Source organism: Echiichthys vipera (assembly GCF_963691815.1).
Source record: "Echiichthys vipera genome assembly, chromosome: 8".
Taxonomy (NCBI): domain Eukaryota; kingdom Metazoa; phylum Chordata; class Actinopteri; order Perciformes; family Trachinidae; genus Echiichthys; species Echiichthys vipera.
Window position 1 is genome coordinate 15,630,821 of NC_139833.1, and position 19,566 is coordinate 15,650,386.

At 41.3% G+C, this 19,566-nt stretch overlaps 2 protein-coding genes across 2 annotated transcripts; one reads left to right on the forward strand and one right to left on the reverse strand.

Annotated features, from left to right (window-relative positions):
• Nucleotides 1-168: 168 nt before the first annotated feature.
• Nucleotides 169-7,262, forward strand: ccdc12 (coiled-coil domain containing 12). The gene is made up of 7 exons (XM_083918301.1): nt 169-259; nt 3,082-3,155; nt 5,837-5,916; nt 6,112-6,173; nt 6,269-6,303; nt 6,407-6,483; nt 6,949-7,262. Exons 1-7 carry the CDS (start codon nt 176-178, stop codon nt 7,026-7,028), a joined length of 492 nt encoding a protein of 163 aa, XP_083774427.1. The 5' UTR covers nt 169-175; the 3' UTR covers nt 7,029-7,262.
• A 2,875-nt stretch (nt 7,263-10,137) lies between these two features.
• On the reverse strand, nt 10,138-19,138 carry LOC310950838 (kinesin-like protein KIFC3; the record flags this gene model as incomplete). Its single annotated transcript, XM_083918844.1, has 19 exons — nt 10,138-10,263; nt 10,395-10,624; nt 11,706-11,835; nt 11,941-12,061; nt 12,164-12,294; nt 12,381-12,485; nt 12,559-12,740; nt 12,818-12,929; nt 13,020-13,150; nt 13,893-14,040; nt 14,554-14,727; nt 14,835-15,032; nt 15,130-15,267; nt 15,504-15,569; nt 15,891-16,063; nt 18,010-18,262; nt 18,386-18,543; nt 18,705-18,801; nt 19,037-19,138. 19 exons carry the CDS (start codon nt 19,136-19,138, stop codon nt 10,138-10,140), a joined length of 2,775 nt encoding a protein of 924 aa, XP_083774970.1.
• Nucleotides 19,139-19,566: the final 428 nt, after the last annotated feature.

Genomic DNA, 19,566 nt, shown 5'->3' on the forward strand with positions numbered 1-19,566 from the left:
TATGAATACTTCAAATGTAAGCAATTATTATTATTAAGAAATCTGTTAACAAAAAACTATATCGTGATCAGGCAACAGGTCACTGCAATCGATGTGCTCGACGGTCGTTTATCCGTCCTCCTCAGACAGGACAGTTAATAGATTTCAGAGCATCGAGCGGCGCGTTGAGATAAACATGGAGCGAGCTGTTGGGTCACTACAGGAGCAGGCCCTGAAGAGAAAAGAGAGGCTAAAAGCAATAAGAGATAAACAAATCCATGTAAGTATCTTGTCTGGTGATGTCTGGTGTCTGGTAATTGCAACATAGCCAATAGAAAACGCTTCATTTTGTGAGTGAGGCAACCTTAGCCGACTTAGCTTGTAGCTAACATTAGCATATTCATGTAGATGGCAAATCATCACAACTTTGGCTCGTGGCTTTGTTGTTGTGCTGTGAGAGGGTGCATGTTAAGATGATTCAGATCTAGTTAAGTTCAGTATTTATTTGACACAGTGCGTTTGTAGTTGTTATATGTCTGGTTTGCCTGTGCGGCTAAAGTGAGCATGTGTGGACTTTTTTTTCTCAGAGACTCATTTATCAACGGTAAATACTGTGTCTTAGTCAAATCTGATTTAACAATACGTTTCTATCTGCCAAGGAAAAGAAGTCACATGTTCAAACAAGCCTCTCAACAAGGCACTTGAATATATTTATTATCCAAACATCTAATATTCTTCTTCTCTACAGACCAGTAAAACCAGAGCTGAAGCAGCAGTTGCATTATATTTAAGACATATTAAGCATTTAACATATAAGGCCTCCATATCTTTTTGACACGAAGTGCAGGATAGAAGGTGGCTGCAGGGAACAGATCTCTGACCCTCTCTTTATGAAAGGAACAATTAGTTTTAAAAGAAAAAAGTGTCTGTTCAGTATTTAATGGCAAAAGTTTATCTGTGTGGAATACACCAGATGTATGGTCTGCCACTGGTCGTAAAGGTCTTGGATTATACTGGACACATATCCTTTCAGGCTGTATTTTCTGACATTTCCAGTCTGCTACAAAATGTATCCCCTCTCTTAAATGCACAGATGAATTCGATCAAATGTTAAATTGTGCACATGTTTCAGATTGATAGTAAACTTGGTAAATATATAGAAGTTTCTTGTTTCCTAGCAAAAGTTACTGGGGGATACAAATTATTTCACACTGTATTGTTTGCAGTTTTTGGTCTGGCACAAAATGTATTCCCTCTAAAACACACAGATGATGTTCTACCACCAGGTATTTCATTTTTCATGTATTCTAGATCATAACAAGTAATATTGGTAAATATGGAGAAGTGTCACTGTCTTCTTTCCTAGTAAAAGTTAAGTGGGGACACAGATTTCTTCAGACTCCAGCCAGTTCCCACGACACGCGCCAATTGCGAGGGCCCGTTCATGGCTGCCTACAGCTTTAATTTTTTATTATTTTATTTCGAACTTAAGTGCAAAAATGAACATTTTACTGCTTTAAAAGAGGATTTGAATGAAGCTCGAAGGTGCCTCAGTTGCATGAAATGAGCAGATGACGAGATATGTATCTGTAGAAACTGTAAAAAAATCCAATTCCTCTATGACATTCTTCACTTCAGGATATGAATTCTTCCTGCAAGCTGGCAAGCCACTGTTTTGGCAGTTAGGCCAGAATGTGTTTAGCTAGTGTTCAACAGGTATACTAGCTTGACTAGCAATATTTGATCATCGGCTGGTGACATTCCTGGAGCCTGGGGTTGTTTTCCTTTTGTACTGCGCTTCAAGAATGAGTCAGTCCCCTGAATTGTTCTAGCAGGTGGACAGGAAGCCTCTTCAGGAAAATGCAAGATGGGAGGGGCTCGATATTTATCACTTTCCACTTGGGGTCAATTTTGTCCTTGTTTTTTTTTTTTTTTTTTGCATTTCTGCAAGCCTGTTTTATAAGTAGGCCACATTCTTAAATGTTTCCCTTGTTCAGGGAGCTTGTAAGCTTGTAAGCCTATTTCTCAATTCCTGTATATCTGTATTTCTGTAGAACTACCAGTGCTATGAAATGGACTGATGCATAGTTGGGTTTGTTTTTTTTTTTTACAATTGAGAGCAGAGCGGTCGACCAGCATATAATGCTGATTTTATTTTGTTTTATTTGCATCTGATAAAGTACAATAATTTAATATTGATAACAAATGAGGCATACTGACAACTGATTAACTTAAATGCATTTATTTAACATTGTTGTGTGCATTGTCTCTGTTTAGTCTGTGTTTGGTTGTAGGCTATGAGCTGCAGCAGTTTTGAAACATTTCATGAAAGCCTCTAATGCGGGGCGGCCATTGGCTCACTGGGTAGAGTGGGTGCCCAATGTAGGCATAGTCCTTTGGCAGCGTCCTCCTCTTCCCCTTTTTCCTGTCACTCTTCAGCTGTTCTTGGAAAAAACGAAAACGAAATAATATTATTTTTAAAAAAAGGACAAACCTGATAAATGTTTACTTGTCGGTAATAGTAGTGCGGCTGGGAATGCCCATCCCAAAGTTCTTCGGTAGCTGGCCCTATAAATAAAATTGAATTGAATTGAATTGAATTGTGGGTTTTCTACTGTGATTCTGACTTCTGCCCTTACAATGGCAAAATTGACACAACTAGAATGCAGATGTGTCTGCAGAAATTTTTGTTATTTGGCCCTGTGAGCATAGGCATTGGTCGATGCCAGTTATCTCAAAATGACAGTAATCAGTCTATCAATTCTTTTAAATCTTGTGTTTATCAGAAAGGTGCTCATGTTTCTTGGCAATAAGTCATTCAGCATAACGAAAGCATGAAAAATAACAACTAATTAGTTATTTCGTCAACTTAGAGGGGAAAAGAATTGCCCAAAATTGCCCCATGAAAAAAAATATTCAAATTCCTACCCTGTTTAGGGAACATCTCATACATCTAGCATTTTTTAAATGGCAGACTACAGTGTTACTCTATGCTATTTTTTTGCCAGTGACTGAAGATTGATGTGTAGGTTACTCTTCAGTTGTTGTTGTTGTTGTTGTTGTTGTTGTTATTTTAACAATGTTGTGATGATATTTTTACAGGGGCGAGAGCAGGAAGATGGAGAGCCAGAGAACAAAAAAGCTTCACTAGAAGAGACTACTGAAATAAAACACAGGTTGGTTCGCACACCACGCACACAAATGGCTTTTTTCTCCAAATCATATTTTCATAAAAGCATTCAACCATTGCTCAGTGTTGCTTGCCCCTTCAGTTGAGTTTTTTAATGCTGCACAAACGGAACTGACACTGATATGGAAGTACGCGATCAGGGCATTTATTTGCCTCTATCTGAACACCATCTTGTAACACAGCGCAGCCATGTCTCAGTACAGGTCATGAGATGCAGTGTTTACACTGGGCTGGATCACAGCCTCCTGCTAATAGCTACTCAAATATCCTACAGCTTACTCAACTTTGTGTGTTAGTCGGTAGGCAGGAGCAGCCATCTTTCCTGTCCTACAGGACCTTTTTCTTTTTCCATTGTTCATATTTAATGACTGCACTGAGGGAGTGTCGCAGTATTTCCTCCAGTTGAACAGGACAGATCTCCCTCATAAGAATGAAAATAGCTGCAGAGTTGAAATGCTTAATTTAGACATTAGTTAGTGAAGAGAAAAGTTCAATTTAAAACGTACTATGTTGTTGTTTTTCTTTATCCATGCTTTCTTTGCCAAGTCAAGACACATTTGTAGCAGGGTGTGAGTGTCATATATCTTGTATTAAAATTTCATGGGAGATCAAATTGCCAAACCCAGGCATGAAAGAACACAACCATCAGCATGTTTGTCCTAAAGTTATTGCTACAGTAGAAGATACACAAGAAAACAGTAGAACCTGGGCAGAGACTTTGTCGGCTCCCTGTGTAATCATACATTCCTAGAACCAAGCCTATTCCACAAAAGGCGCCAACTGCACCATGCAGATTTTCCTGTTACATCTTGTTAGGTGTTGTTAGGGCTGCTGTTTTTCTTTAGAAAGGTAGGCTGATATGTAATGAGATTTTAACTTCTGTGAGACAGCAAATACGATTTAAGGAAGTTCAAAAGTCTCTGACTATTTACACGTTAGCTTTTATAATCTCTTTGGCTGATGTGTAAATGAAAAGGCTGATTTTTCTCAGGAGTTATTTTTGCCCTGGTGAATGGAACAGGTAGCTTGATATCAGTGTAAACACTTGAACACTCTGCTGCACCTCCTCTTCAGCCACAGTTCACTTATTTGAGAGAGCCACACTTGGATCAGTGCTCTGATTTTATCCTGTTTTTTCTCATGTTAGTGCTGGATCATTTTCAGTCCCATCTTCCCATCTGCACTTTATGTCGTGTTTCAATATTTATGCTCACCATCAGGTCAAACACTTATTTTGACTACCATTACTTATCCATGACAAGGCATACAAGAAATGATGCTGCAATATTCATTAAATTTGCTGTTGACCTTCACTTTTGTGCCACAATTTCTATACAGGATGTCAAATCCAACACATTTTCATTGCATTTACGCGACAACTTTCTCCCCTGTGGACTTTTGTCTTAGTCTTTCACCTAGCATCAACTTTAGACCAAATTATCAACTTTGTACAAATGAATGATGACAAGAATGCAAACACTTCCTCTGTAGTGTCTCGTAGATTGAAACTTTTTGATATTGGTGATTCTCTTTACATAAGTTTCATCTTATTACCAAAACTTCCATGCAATCTATCATAATGCAGCCCAATTGCAATTAAGCAATAGTAAATGATTGCTAAGCACAAGCTGAGCACATTCATGCTTCCTAGAGGAATAACCTTTTTGATTAGTGGATTTCTATTACACATTGTGCCATCCTTATTTATCTATTGAAGTCTGATAAATGATGGCCTGTAGTTAATTCTGGACAGATGCCTTCTGGCTACGCCAAGCTAAGAAACTTGCTGTCAGGACGCCTGGACTTTATAATACTGTGACTGTGAAGCTTAGCCATTGATGTACTCGTTCTGTTTATCATACTTTTATCAGACTCAGCTTAGATCATATTTATATTATTAATTTTGTTTTACTTCATATAAAAGCAATCAATTGTATTAAGAAAAAAACACATTATTATTATTTACATGATTTATTATGACTGTAATATGAGTGGCAGCATGATAATTCAGTTTAAGGATTAGATGGATAGAACGACATATATCTTTAAGAGAGATACAGAGAGCTGTGTGTAAGAGTGGCCCTCAGTCAGCCAAAGGCAGAACATGACTAGCATTCCTGCCCATAACCATACAAGGCATCGGCCTGTCTGTTGGCAGCAGGGGTGTGATGAATGTATCAAGAGCGTACCCTCGAGCCTCATCACAAATCCATGTTAAGCTCAGAGCAGCTGATAAGTCTGTAGGTCCGTGCATGATCAGACAATAGTTTACCTCTGCCTCTGGACTTTGTGTGTAATTTGCAGAGATGTCTTATAAACTTTCCGAGAATTCCTCTGTGTGAAGATGTGACGAAAGACTGCGTAATTCAACATCAAGGTCAGCATTCCTCAGCTGTTTGCTACTCTCCGCAAGTCTGTGCCCAGGAGCAGGTGGAACATGTTAATCAGACGTGCTCATAGGAATAAAGAAGGACATTATATCCCACCTCCTCTAGGCATTAGATGTGCAGCTGTGTGGGGTTTTCAAATGGCCTTCTATGCTCCTGAATCTCTGGTGGAATAAATTCACCTACGCTGCCACCTCCTGGGCAGTCACAAAAGTGTGTGGGGGGAAAAGAGTGAGAGAGCAGCGTTGACTGATTATTGCATGGTGATTTCTGTCCTCAGAGAGCTGAAGCTGAGGAATTACACCCCTGAGGATAAAGAGCTGAAAGAGAGGCAGGTGCCCAAAGCCAAACCAGCATCTGGTGAGAACTCTTCAATCATAACGCAGATTATTTTGACGGGTGCCTTGCTGTTGTGTACTGTTTATATTACATTGCCTCCAGGAACGTCATATTACATGGTTAGCTACTGGACGATACCCCTTGAGTATTTCTCACAGACTTCTGCTGATATTGTCACATCATTTATGACCAATGATCAATATTCTTTGTTTGCAGTGGAGGATAAAGTAAAAGACCAGTTAGAGGCAGCTAATCCAGAGCCCATCATTGAAGAAGTGGTGAGTACTCTTCTATCTATATCTGTATTTATGTATATATTTATTTTGTTTAAGAAGTATTGAAGTTGCCATATTCAGCCGTTTTCTTTCCTCAGGATTTGGCCAATCTCGCCCCAAGAAAACCAGACTGGTAAGACCTTTCTGAAAATGATTTTCCAGGTGCATAAGATCTTGGTATAATTAAATATAATTTGTTTTACATATCATCTTTTTTATTGTGATTCTGAATCTAGGGATCTAAAGCGTGACGTGGCAAAGAAACTGGAGAAGTTGGAGAGGAGAACACAGAGAGCCATCGCCGAGCTCATCCGTTAGTATTTCATGTTTTTGTAATTTATCACTGACACTAGAGCGACAAACAGGTCTAAGCCAGGCGTGAATTATTAGGCTAATTGCTTTGTGCCACCCAGACTCCACAGAGGCTTGAAGCCATCGGATAACAGCAATGGTGTGATTACTCCGCTGATGTGTGCTCCACATTCTGATAATAGGCATGAGTCTTCATGGAGAACACAAACAGCTTTAAATGTCGTCCCTCATTTTAATGTGTGACATTGAGAGCACAGGTAGTTAATGTGTACTCACAATAACACAATTAATGTTTATAAGGGATTCTAAACATAAACAGCAGTCACTACTTTCAGTTTGATGTTAAAAAAAAACAGACCTTAACCAGAGTTATGGCCCATGCTGCAGGATTTACACATACATGTAACTGATTGAAGGATGCAGTGAATTAATTAATCAAATTGTCTGTATGTTTGTGTGCGTTCAGGAGATCGACTCCGAGGCAGCGAGGAGGAGTTGGCCGGTGCGGTGGGAGCTGTAGGAGTGGAGGAGGGAGACTCGGACTGATTTATCTTAGTTTAGTTGGATTGTATTGTCACGTGTTGTGCTCTAAGAGACGGCTACATTCATCGTCGCAGAAAGTAAAGTCCTGTTTTCTTTCAGGTCTTCATATTCCCTTTGTGAGTCCTACCTGGAGTAATTGTATTATTACATATGAATATGTAGTAGTAAATTCAATGACATCAACATTTTGTAGTAATGTTTTATATTTTGAAGTAAAAATCATGTGTATTTTTCAAATGCCTGATTATTATTTTCATGAATTTTTCCTAATTTGGTAGGAGTGGGCAATATGGATTAAATCCTGTCACGACATATGCGATTTTGTATTGCTATCAATTGTTATATAGAATCTTCCATAAAACAGTTCTGCCCAATTGTTTGCCAAATTGCCCAAAATGGCCTCATACATCCACAGATCAGTGTTACATTTACAGTGCCTATAGAAAGTCATGATACCCTTTTGAAATAGTCACTCTTTTAGTTTTACAGCCTGAAATAATACATTAGAAAAAATCCAGCGTGATTTAAACATTTTGCCTTACAAAAATTCTTTTTTTTTTCCTGAAAATTCATTTAAAAAACTGAAAAACTAGAAGAGTAGTGTTGGAAAAGAGATCAGTCCCTTTAGAAAAATCATTATACACATTTTTAGGTTTAACCAATCATCTTCCAGATTACGCACCAAGTTGATTTGCCTCCACCTGACATGAATTGTGGTGTTTTTGATATTACTTCAGAATAAAATCAGCTGTTCCTTGAGGATTCCTCTCCTATAGAGCATGGTAACACAGATAATAATTCACCATGGTTGGAAAGATGCTTTCAAAAGAGCTCAGGATAAAGTTGTGGATAGGCACAAGTTAGGAGAAGAATAGAAAAAGCTTTCAAAGGCTTTAACTTTCCCTCTGAGTATCGTTCAGAGTATTGTCCAGAAGTGAAGGCATATGGCACCACCCAGACCTGCCTAGATCGGGTCACCCCTCCAAACTGGATGACTGAGCCAGGAAAAGATTGAGCAGGGAAGCTACCAAGAGGCCCATGGTGACCCTGAAGGAGTTACAAGTCCGAATGGCAGATCTGTGCATATGACAATAATTTCACAAGTTCGACATGAATGGCAGGGTGCCAAGAAAGAATCCTTTTCTGAAAAAATGTCACACAGTCTCGTAAGAAAAAACATATTGAAGATTCTGATACCATGTGGCAAAAGGTTAAATGGTCAGATGAGACCAAAACTGAACTTTTTGGGCTGAACTCCAAGCGCTATGTTTGGCAGAAACCAAACACAGTGCACCACCCAAACACACCATCCCTACAGTGAAGCATGGTGGTGGCAGCATTATGTTGTGGGCTTGTTTCTCTTCAGCAGGGACTGGGCAATTGGTCAGGATTGAAGGGAAAATGCTGCCAAGTACACCCAAATTCTTGAAAACTTAGTTGAAAATGGGCAGGTGGTTCACCTTCCAGCATCACAACGACCCAAAACACACCTCCATAAAAACAACACACTGGCTAAATGGCAGGAAGGTGAATGTCCTGGAGTGGCCTGGTCAGAGCCCTGACCTGAATCCTACAGCATCTGTGGATGGACTTCAAGAGTGTAGTCTTTCGCCGCTCACCACAGAATTTGACTGAACAGGGGGAAATAATTCCCATTCTAGGTGCACGAAGCTGATAGAGACAAATCCAAAGAATCGGATGGCTGTAATTAAAGCAAAAGGTGCCTCCACAAAGTATTAAATCTGGTGACTCATCACTTTTAAAACACTGCTATTCTAGTTTTTCATTTTTCAATTTTAAGAATTAAAAAAATGATTGACTTGAATGTTGTAAGGCAAAATGTGTAAATCACACTGGGATTTCTTTTTTTTTTTAATGTATTATCATTTCAGGCTGTGAAACAAAAAAATGTCTATTTCAAAAGGGTATCATGACTTTCTATGTATACTGCACGTGTCACGCCTAATTTATTTTTCCATTAAGTTGCTGAGCATCCAAAAAGAGAAAAGACACTTCAAATACATCATATTTATTCAGAAAAGTGTCTGAAAATTAACTCTCTAGCCATCATAAAGTGACCCCTATGCACTCATGATAGTTACTGACTGCAACATTAATGTCTTGCTACTACTGAATCAAGTTAGCTTTGATCCAATGGGTGATAATGGAGGAACAATGATAAACAGATAACATATAAGCTGTTGCGGTATGACATTCACTAGTGATATCTATTGCAAGCACCTAAATACCTGTTACTGAAATGTTCCTATTCCTTCACAATAAAGTGCATCTTCTGTCTTCATAGGCCCAAACTGTCACCTCAGTGAGGTATTGCACAGTTCATTATATTTCCACTCTAAACACAAGGCCACCTGCTCCCTTCAACAGCTTTCCTCTTTTTTTAAAAGGCAAATGAACAGGGCTCTTAAGAAAAACAGAAAGCATTCAGTCGCTGCTCTTCTGAAGTTCACAATAAACTACACAAATATGTGACTTACGTGTCATTGAAATGATTAATAGCCCATACTTTCATTACAAAACAGATTCTCCTACACACTACAATCTTTAAAAATATACAACACTGGAGATGAAGCTCACAAACTACAGACATGTATAGCGAGATGATTAATACTGCAAAAACTGAAGTGCTGTTATTGTGGCTATGGAAGCTCGTTGAACCTGTTTGAGCATAAAGCTGGTATCTAATACTGTGATGATCAGCAAGAAAAGCTGATAAGCTAAATCCTGGATTTTGGCATTTCATTCAAATAGTTCAAAGAAGCATCAACTCTAAAAACCACAGGGGGGAGTCAGAGGTTGTTTTGGTACTCAAGAGTGGAAGAAAAAATACTCCTGCATGCAGCTAGTTGATGATAAAGGGTTATCACATGTCAGAGAAAGACAAAGAGGAGGCCTCAATACCTAACCTCACTAAAAGGTTGGCATTCAGGTGCCGCACAGACCTCCACAGATTTAGCCCTTGAGCAGGATTGCTGTTGATCTCGTTGACACTAGTGTTATGATCGGTTGGTAGGACGGGTGATAATCTGACTGGTGCATTCATGGCTTCCTGGTGATCACTGGGAAACAGAAAGTGGCTGATACAGGGCTATCAGTCGCACTGTCCTCCACCGGATTCAATCTTCCTGGCTGCAGGACCCAGTTCCACCTTGCACACCCTCTGGGCGAACTTCAGTGAGCACAGTGTCTCTCCCACATTACTCTCCAGAGCAGACACCTTTAGTAAAAAAAAGTTGAAACAAAAAAATAGGCTCATAACAAGCATCGAGGAATACTTCAAATGTAATAAACGGCAATGTGCCATATTTCTAAGGCTGAAAACCTTCAGATTTGGAGAAGTGAACTTACCTGCACCACCATGACAGTCTTGCTGCCTTTACCCAGGGAGTCTTGTAATAAGTACGTAAGGCGCGAGTTCCTAAAGGGGATATGAGTCTGCCGAGCTCTCAGTGCCTGAATCACATCCCCCAGTGACAGTAGGGAGCGGTTGATATTCTGGGCTTCTTTCAGCCTCTCTCCCTCTGCACCAGACTTCCATACCCTCTCTGAGCCAGCCAGGTCCACCAGGTTCAACTTGCCTGTTGAAGGAAATGCAAATTCAGAAAAAAGGCGAAAGGATGAACCCAGTCATTCCTGAAAAGCTTTTTCTCTTAACTCTCTTTCTCAAACTTACATCTGCTTATAGACTGTAGATATTCACAATGATATACCGATAATACATAATAATAAAGTAATAAGAGAAGTCAACTTCATGCACCAAACATTCCCCAAATCGGCCCTCACCCGGGTGGGCTGAACGATGACTCCCACTCGATCATAACTGTTTATTAGCATATGGTAACGCCCCCTAAACACTATAAGAACATGGTCAACTGGAGAGATGTCACCAAAAGGCAGCTGTAAGAAGAACTTCAGCTTTGAAATTGACATGTTAAATAAACTCAAACAAAGTAAACATGTTATTTTCCAAAGTCATTACTGGCATCACAGGAAAATCCAAAATTGTTAGGTTAATTGATGACTCTAAAATTGCCCGTAGGTGTGAATGGTTGTCTGTCTCTGTTCGTCTTTATGTGCCCTGCAATAAACTGGCGTCCTGTCCAGAATGTAACCCCGCCTCACGCCTGATGTCAGATGGGACATCAGGCCCCCCTGCGACCCCGACAGGAAAAAGCGGTTGACGATGAATGAATGAATAAAGATATAATATATAGATATAATAATCTCTAATATCTTACAATCTAAATTTTATTGCCATGTGCACAACAATTACACAAAGCAGTTGATAGTGTTAAAAATCTATAATTTTGGGCTCCCGTATGTAGACAGAATTTGCAAATGAATATATTGAAAGTAAACATAATGTAAACAGGTATGTATTAAATATATATGCATTGTGAGAAAACAGGGGGTACTAAGAAACTAAGAACAAATGGTGGATACGAACATAAATAAGAGAACATTTGTTCATATATCGCTTCTTGCATGAAGCCCAGTGTTTTTGATTCAGAATCATGTAGAAGCTACACTGCACTCTTTAATAACACAGAGAGATTCAAAAAGGAGTGCCAAATCAGATTCAGATTAATTGCAGACATTAATTTAAGGGAGCCTTTCAAACACTTTCGCTGTAGGAGGAGAAATGCATGTGTGACTAACCAGTGGTTTTGGACCCGGTGGCGAGGTCGGTGCCCTGAACAGTGATGCAGAGCAGAGCGTGGGAGCGAGAGCTGTGCTGGTTCATCTGAGTGCCAAAGGTGATCCTGTTTCTTCGAGCTGTGGCTAAAATCTTGACAAAAAAAAACAGAAATAAATAAATGTAATGCTTTATTCTAATAGTGAACCTTAATTCAGTATCCTATCAGTATGGATTGTTCAAAACACACTGCGTCACCTTCTTGATATGCTGAAAGCTCTTAACTTCGATGACCCTGAGGCCTGGTACGTGCAGCTGTCCTGTTCCGTCCGGATTGATCTTAATGTCTAGTTTCTCTCCATCCTTACTCAGTAGGTCTCTAAAAAACAAAACATAATGGAAACAATAAAAAAAGTAGCTCATAGTAGGTCTAATATTTTTCATGCTGAAGGGTATCCAAGAAAAGTACAGCATATTGTACCTTAGCACCTCGTTGTAGATCTCCACAGAGCTGACAGTGACCGTGTAGGACCACATGTCCTTCCTTTCCTCGATCTCACTGAAGAGATGCTTCAGGGCTCGCTGGTTGATGCCTGGGTTCTCCACACTGCCCTGAAAATCAAAATGATACTCAGCCTGCAGATTACATTACAGATGCTTGCTCTTTGGCTCCACCCTGGTAAAACTAGATCGGATACCTCCATTGTGTGGGTTTTTCCAGAGCCGGTCTGTCCATAGGCAAATATGCAGACGTGGTAGCCATCGATGCAGGATGTCACAAGCGGCTCAATCTCCTGGAAGACCTGGAGAAACCAAACAAAGGGTTAGAGTTCTTGTTACGACTATATCCCTGAATAATGCTCTTCATTTCCATACTTCTTCCTGTGTGGCCTGAGGGTGGAAGACCTTGTCCAGTTCAAAGATGCGACCCTTCCCTTTGTTCAGCACACTGAGTGAGGACTCGTTGTTGGGGTCCGTCGTCACCACCACAGACTTGCCCTCCTCATGCTGGTCCTCCTTCAACACAGGCTTCACACGACACAGCACGCGGATGTTGCCTAAAAACAATAAGGCCCAAGTTAATGATGCAGAGTTTATTTCCCGCAGTGGATATTATTTTGTCTGCTCTGCATACCTTTAAGCTCCACCAGCTGCTCATGGTACTTCCTGCGCAGTGCGACCTCCTTCCTGTATTTCTCCAGGAGATCTTTGTTAGCTTCTGACATTTCACTGATAGCTGCTGAAATCTGGCGAACACAACACACATGCATACGCACAGATTGATCACCCCCCTAAATAAAGAGGACGAGGTCATGATGTGACGTCACTGTACGTACCTGTTTTTTTGCTTCACTGATAGCTGCTCCATAAAAGTCTGAGAAGTTTCGAACCTGGCTCCTCAGACTTGTATAGTCTGTTTTCATGGAGCGTAAAGTCGGAGGGAGTGCAGTCAGACGTTTCTGCAAGCCTGACAAAAATAAAAAAGCTCATGACAAATAGACTTTTGTCTAAATGAATACGTTTGGAAGAATAGTTAAGCATTGTGAGAAATGTGCTTATTTCCTTTTTTTGAGGAGAACTGGACGAGAAGATTGATATTACTCTCATACCTGTCTGTTAAATATATAAAGGCTATTAGCCATCCGCCGGTGGGCGTAGCTTAGCATAAAGCAACAGCTGGCCTTGCTCTATCAAAAGGCCTAAAATCTTGGGGGAAACTAGCTACAGAGACCAAAAACATTTTTTGTACCATGCTGTAAACATGTTTATTTCTGCTGCAACGATTGGCATTTTAACATGGGTGTCTAACCTGCTTTTGGAGCCTGACTCCATTGAGGAATTTGGTTTTTACACATGAGTTATATGCAAAACTATTTCTTGGACAGTGGCTGCGACATCTTGGAATCTTTGCTGACTACCTGTTACCTCAAGGGGATGACAAGGAAGTCTAGGTTGTCACTGTGCCCAGCCAAGGAATAACCCAACAAATAACTCCCCATTAAAAGTATGCACTATTATTACACGGTTTCTAGTTAGATTAAACATACAAGATAGAACATGTTAATCAGTGTGATTAAGAGGTGCTGGAAGGCAGATTTTGTTTCCAGTCTTTATGCTAAACTAAGCTAACCAGCTAGAACCTGGAGCCTCATATTTCCCCCTTTCTCTCTTCTCTTTCTTCGGGTGTTTAATTATTTGGTGTAACTTACTGAAAAATTGGTCCTGCAGGTTCTGAAAGTGCTCGGCTGAGCAGGTGGCTGCAGCCTTCACAGCCTCTTCCTTCCTCTCCTCCAAGTGGCCAATCTCTTTCAGCAGCTCCTCCCTCAGTTTACTGATTTCTCGCTCGTACGCTGCAATCTGCAAAAGGTTCAGCACAGCGATATGTCAATCTGTCAGCTCGACCGGTCCAATCTGTTCAGGCTCAGCTCTGTAATGAGTTCATCTGTCAATGAAACTGATCCGGCTTGTGAATTTCCAGCAGCAAAGTGGAAACTTCCTCCTTTTGCCTTTGATTTTCTCTCCTTTGATCATCTGTTCTCTAAACAGCGTGTGCTTTATTTACCCCTCTGGACTTCTCCAATTCTGTCCCTTTCATTTTTCAAATCAGAGTTAATGGCATCCGGAGGACCGTCTGGGATTTGTTTCCTTGTCTCCTATTGGCCAGCAGCCAATGGAAATAATATGCATACTAATGGATATTGAACATTATTATGGAGCTTTAAAGTCAAAAGTTCACCTTACAATTTATGTTCAGATTGCTGCTGCCTGGGACATGCTCAAAAACTGGCGTGTTTACTTCTCAAAACTTTATACACAAATTATAAATTGTAGTATAAATTGTTACCTACTGCATGCATCAAAGCATGTTACCTTGTGCTGCAGATTACAGCTGTATTCATCTGACTTCCTGATATGTTCCTCCAGTTGTTTGCACCGCTCATTCTGATTGGACAGCTTATCGGACAGCAGTTGATTCCTCTGTCTGGCTTTAGTCAGCTGCTTTAATGTGGCTGGTGATTCCACCTCCACAGTTTGGGTGACATACTGAGAGAGAATATATCTGATTAGGGTCATCTACTATACAAATAAGGCGCCAATGTGTATTTTGATGTGTTTTGAGTTGACACATCTCACCCTCGGGTCAGATTTACCTTCACTGCTGGCTCCTTCCCTCTCTCTCTGTCCAGCTCCAGCTGCAGCTCCCTCACTCTGTCTTCTCGTTTCCTCAGCTCCTCTCCTCTCCTCCACTCACTTTGTTCACTCTGTCGTTCCAGTTGTGACAGCTGCTCGGCACGCTGCTGTAGGGACATCTCCAGCTGCTGCACTCTGCTGCGGAGGTTCTCATTCTCCTGGTAGTGAACAAGAAACATCAAAATATTGTGTTTGCAATTAACGGTAGCCTCGGTAGCAGGTCAGTTAGTTCTCGGCTGTGCTGGTGCGTATCACCTTGATGAGCATAGTGCTGGACTGGGAGGGGATGGTTGACAGCTGCTGCAGGAGACCTTGGGTAACGCTCAGGTTCTGCTTCAGACTCTCGTTCTCCGCTGACAGACACAGAACACGCTTCTCTGAGTCTGTGGCCCCCTAAGGAAATGAAACAACATTACAACGAGACATGCATCAAAACCACAATTCTTCACATACATATATATCTCTGAGTGTTTCACCATCATGGATTCATAATTAAGGAATGCTGACTGTTGTTGTGTGTCATTTCAATAGCACAGCGTTTTATTCAGTGCGCGTGGGCAGCTGTGGCTGCTTTGCTGATGACGTAGAAGACTTGACTAATGATTAAATCAATAGTTCACAGCGCTTACGGTGGCTGTTCTCAGTCTTGAGAGCTCCTCTTCACGCTCCTCTATGCCACTCTTGAGCTCATCGATCTGTGCGAGAAATGAGAAGGGTTTAAAGTTTTTAACAGGACAAATTTTTGAATATCAACATGTTCAGCTCCCCATTTTATTCCATCATTCATTCCATCATTTATAGCACAATGTGACGATATGTATGTAATTATTTCTATATAATTCTCTTTCCAAATTCTTATGAGCATGAAAGCATTTTATAAATACTACTTAATGAGTCATTTTTTCAGAGATACTGTAATCAAATATAAATGTGAACACAATAAACTCTATTTTTGATGAATTATTTATGAACTTCAGGTAGAAAATTTGGGATTTAACTAAGATGCAGCTGCCAACCTGCTGTTGAAAGGTCTGTATACGAGAGTGTCTATCCTTTTCCTTCAGCTCCAGCTGTGAGTGCAGCAGACGGAGTTCTCCTCTCAGCTTGCTCCTCTCGCCCTGCAGACCGTACAGAGACTCAACCAGCCTGTGAACCCCAGCTTGTGTCCCTGCGTCACTGCTGGACTCACCTGAGGTTACATAAATCAGCAAAACAACAATCATCATCATCATCATCTTGTGTCCTGACCTTCCCCTGACCTGTTTGCTATATGTTTTTAGTTATGACTCATTTCCACAGTGCGCTTGAATGCTTGCATGTGTGTAATATTAATGAACATTAGGTATGCACTCCAAGCTTTTGCTCTTTTACACACCATGTAGTCACCGTGCAATGCAGTGAAGTTAACATTATCATTTCCACTCTCAAGTCTCCTACACAGACATATATAGGATGACTGCAGCTTCTCCCATGCAGCCTGGAGCAAGGAGAAGGCTTTTATACGATGCAACAACCTGCTAAAAGCCCTCTATTGTTCATCTGGAGGTGCATGCCCAGCAGCATTTTAATCATTTTCCTCACTCCTCAATGATTTATCGGGCTCTGTCACATCTGATTTTCATTGCAGGGCCTTATGCTAATTCTATCAACACGCCATGTAAAGTTTGCTGTGTCACAATGGTGCAGGGAGAGATGGTGGTGGCGCCAGGGCGGAAAATGGAGGAAAGGTTACAGCTGTGCATCAGGAGCATTCACACAAATATGCTTGCAAACACTTTGAAAACTCTGCAGGGGCAATGAGATAGCTTTGTTTAGTTCAAAACTTATTTCCTCTAACTGAAAAAACAATAATGACAAAGATCCAAAAAACAACCGAGGTTTCTTGCTAGATTCTGGATGGAGCACCAACCATTTATTCAAATCAAATACTGAATAGAAGATCACGTCACAGCCAAAATGCACCAGTGATGGGAATCCAAGAGGCTTCCTTCCTCCACTCAGGCTTGCACGTTGCATTACAGTAAACAAACAAACCTTGGGACATGGCCTCCAGGCTATTTTTAGTCCAACACAAGTACACGTGACACCCTTACATGTGCCAGACCGTGTAAGTGCATTTGTAGGGAATAAAACGGCACTCTCAGCCATGTTTAATTCATGACAGGGAGCGAAAGAGTCACTATCCAAGTACCAAAGACCCTTGCCACAGAGTCACATATCATTCCTCAGAGACTAATGAGAGTCAGTGCCCATGTGGTCCTCTCTTTACACCCCTGCACACTGAGATTCATTTAACCCGGCCTGGTTGTCACAAACGTTATCATACATATTGACATATTTCTCTGAGGCAGTCAGCCTCAGGACAGGAATCAAAACTCTCTACAGCTTCATGCACTTGTTAACATGCTGTACATATGCACAGAAAAGTGATGTAAGAAAGTACTGTTGGTGCAACTACCCTTCTGCTCCGAGGTCAGAGAACCATCTGGTCAAATCTGAAACACAGCAGATGCCCACGTCTAAAGCTTTGTAATCAGTGGCAGCGGCAAGTGTTAGTCTGGCCTCTTGAATTAGACCCACATAAATCTAATCGGTCTGCTGATGACTGCACCATATTCTTCTTTAAACATATAGAAATAACAAATCTAATTTAGGGTAAACCAACAATACAAAAACCACATCATACACTGAAGTGAACTACGTAAGTCACTGTCTGCCAAATGGATGGACTTCTCAAATCCTGCTCACATTTTTAAACGGTGATAGAAAATTACTGGATTTCCACGACAGCACAATACCCACATGTATGACGAGCATTTGAAATTGGCTTTCATTACTCATTGCCCTCCTACTCTTCCTCCATCCATCACATGATCTCATCTAATCTGAAGTCTCATATATCGATTTGAATCTATCTATATTCAGTGCCATTTTCTGCTTCCCTTCCAACCAATCTACTTCTGTGTGGTTATTAAAACAGCCACTTGACCTCAAATTCTCTGTTTTTTCCTCATCCTCACACCCACCGCATGGAAGTGTAAACCTATCCCTCTTGCACCTTCATTTCTAGTCCCCTCCCCCGACCCATCTTTCCTCGCTCCTCCCCCCTCCTCAAGCCTTCCCTTTCTCCCTCACCCTCGCTCATTGGGCTGGGGGTCAGTGGCTGGCTGATGGCCTCCTCCAGGCTGCTGATGATGCTGCTTTTGTCCCTGAGGCGCTGGCGGTAGGAAGCTCGCAGGGCCTTCATCTGGCGGCGGTGCTGGACACGGTGTCTCTTCAGCTGAACCCGGTATTGGTCAGCCTGCTGCTGCAGCTGCTGGAAGTGGGAGTACTGCTCCAGAAAACTCAGTAAATGGGACATCACCGCCACCAGGGGAGAGTCTGTCAACTGGGCAGAACAGAAGCATGCATACAAACACAGTTTAACACCGCCAGAAGCTCCTATTTGGGGAACTGCTCATTTATGTATCAGCTGAGCAGCTTGGTCGAGGTGCTGACACAGTTTTTCTACCTTTCCTGTTGTTTCCATCTGAACCTGTGAGGCCCTCCTTTTCTCGGCCTCCTGCTTGAAGGAAAGAAAAGCAGCAAGAGGGGTGCATGCTGGGATGTCTGGGCCCTCTTCCTCTCCTTCATCACTCTGAGACATTTCATCACTGTCACTGCTACTGCCTGGATGGCAGCAAATCACACCAATGTTAAAGAGTAAATGAATGTATGCTATAAATAATCAATTAGTAGAAACGATCTATTTCATAAATGTTGCATCATTCTTCCATATCATATGACAGCCTTTATGTTGGACTATAAATAAAAGCTATTTGAGCACTCACTGGATTCACCGCGCCGAACACATGCCTTTTTTCCCATTTTGGAGGAGTGGCCATCTCTCCTTCTGCTCCCTGTTTCCATGGAAACAGGTCCTGGCTCCTGAGCACAGCAACATACATTAAGGTCAGACAGTGTAGGCAAAATATTTACACATTGCATACATAGATACCAAACAAAAGGCAGAACAAGGACACCACCAATTTCTACATCCTTTATGATGGAGCCTTTTTGTACGTATGTCAGGTGGTAGATGGCTCATGCATGTTCCCCACAAGAAAAATGTTTTTCCCTGACAGAGGACCCCCAAGGCTGGACATGATATGACTAGACATACGTCTGAGCAAGATCCGCACGCCCCCTCCAAAAGCTCATCTTCCTCCTCCTTCTTAAAGACAGTGTAGAAGATGTAGACTAAAAGGGAGTAGAAGGCGTACATCTCTACGCCGTCCAAGAGTCCCTGTAAATGACAGATTAACTCTCACACATAGATCTCAAACGTGCAGAAAAAAATAGTCTTTTTTTTACCCTGATATTTCTGTTATAATCTAGTCTAGATGATAATCAAAGAACGCTTAAATGTAAAAAATGCACATCTCTAGAGACTACTTTATATAAAAACCGCCATCCCCTTCCATCATGCTGAAATGTTTATCTTCCTTTTTTTTTTTACCTTATCACGTCTTTTCCTCTTTGATGATGGCAATCTGACATCCCCGTCATTCGTGTTCCACTTTCACACTCCATCTGTGTTGATGATGTCAATGACAAATCTTCCCATGCAGCCCTTGTTCTCAGAGCGGCAACAGCATCCCAGCATTGTGTGACTCCCTCCCTCCCGTTCTCTCTCCTCCCCTCGCTCCTCCT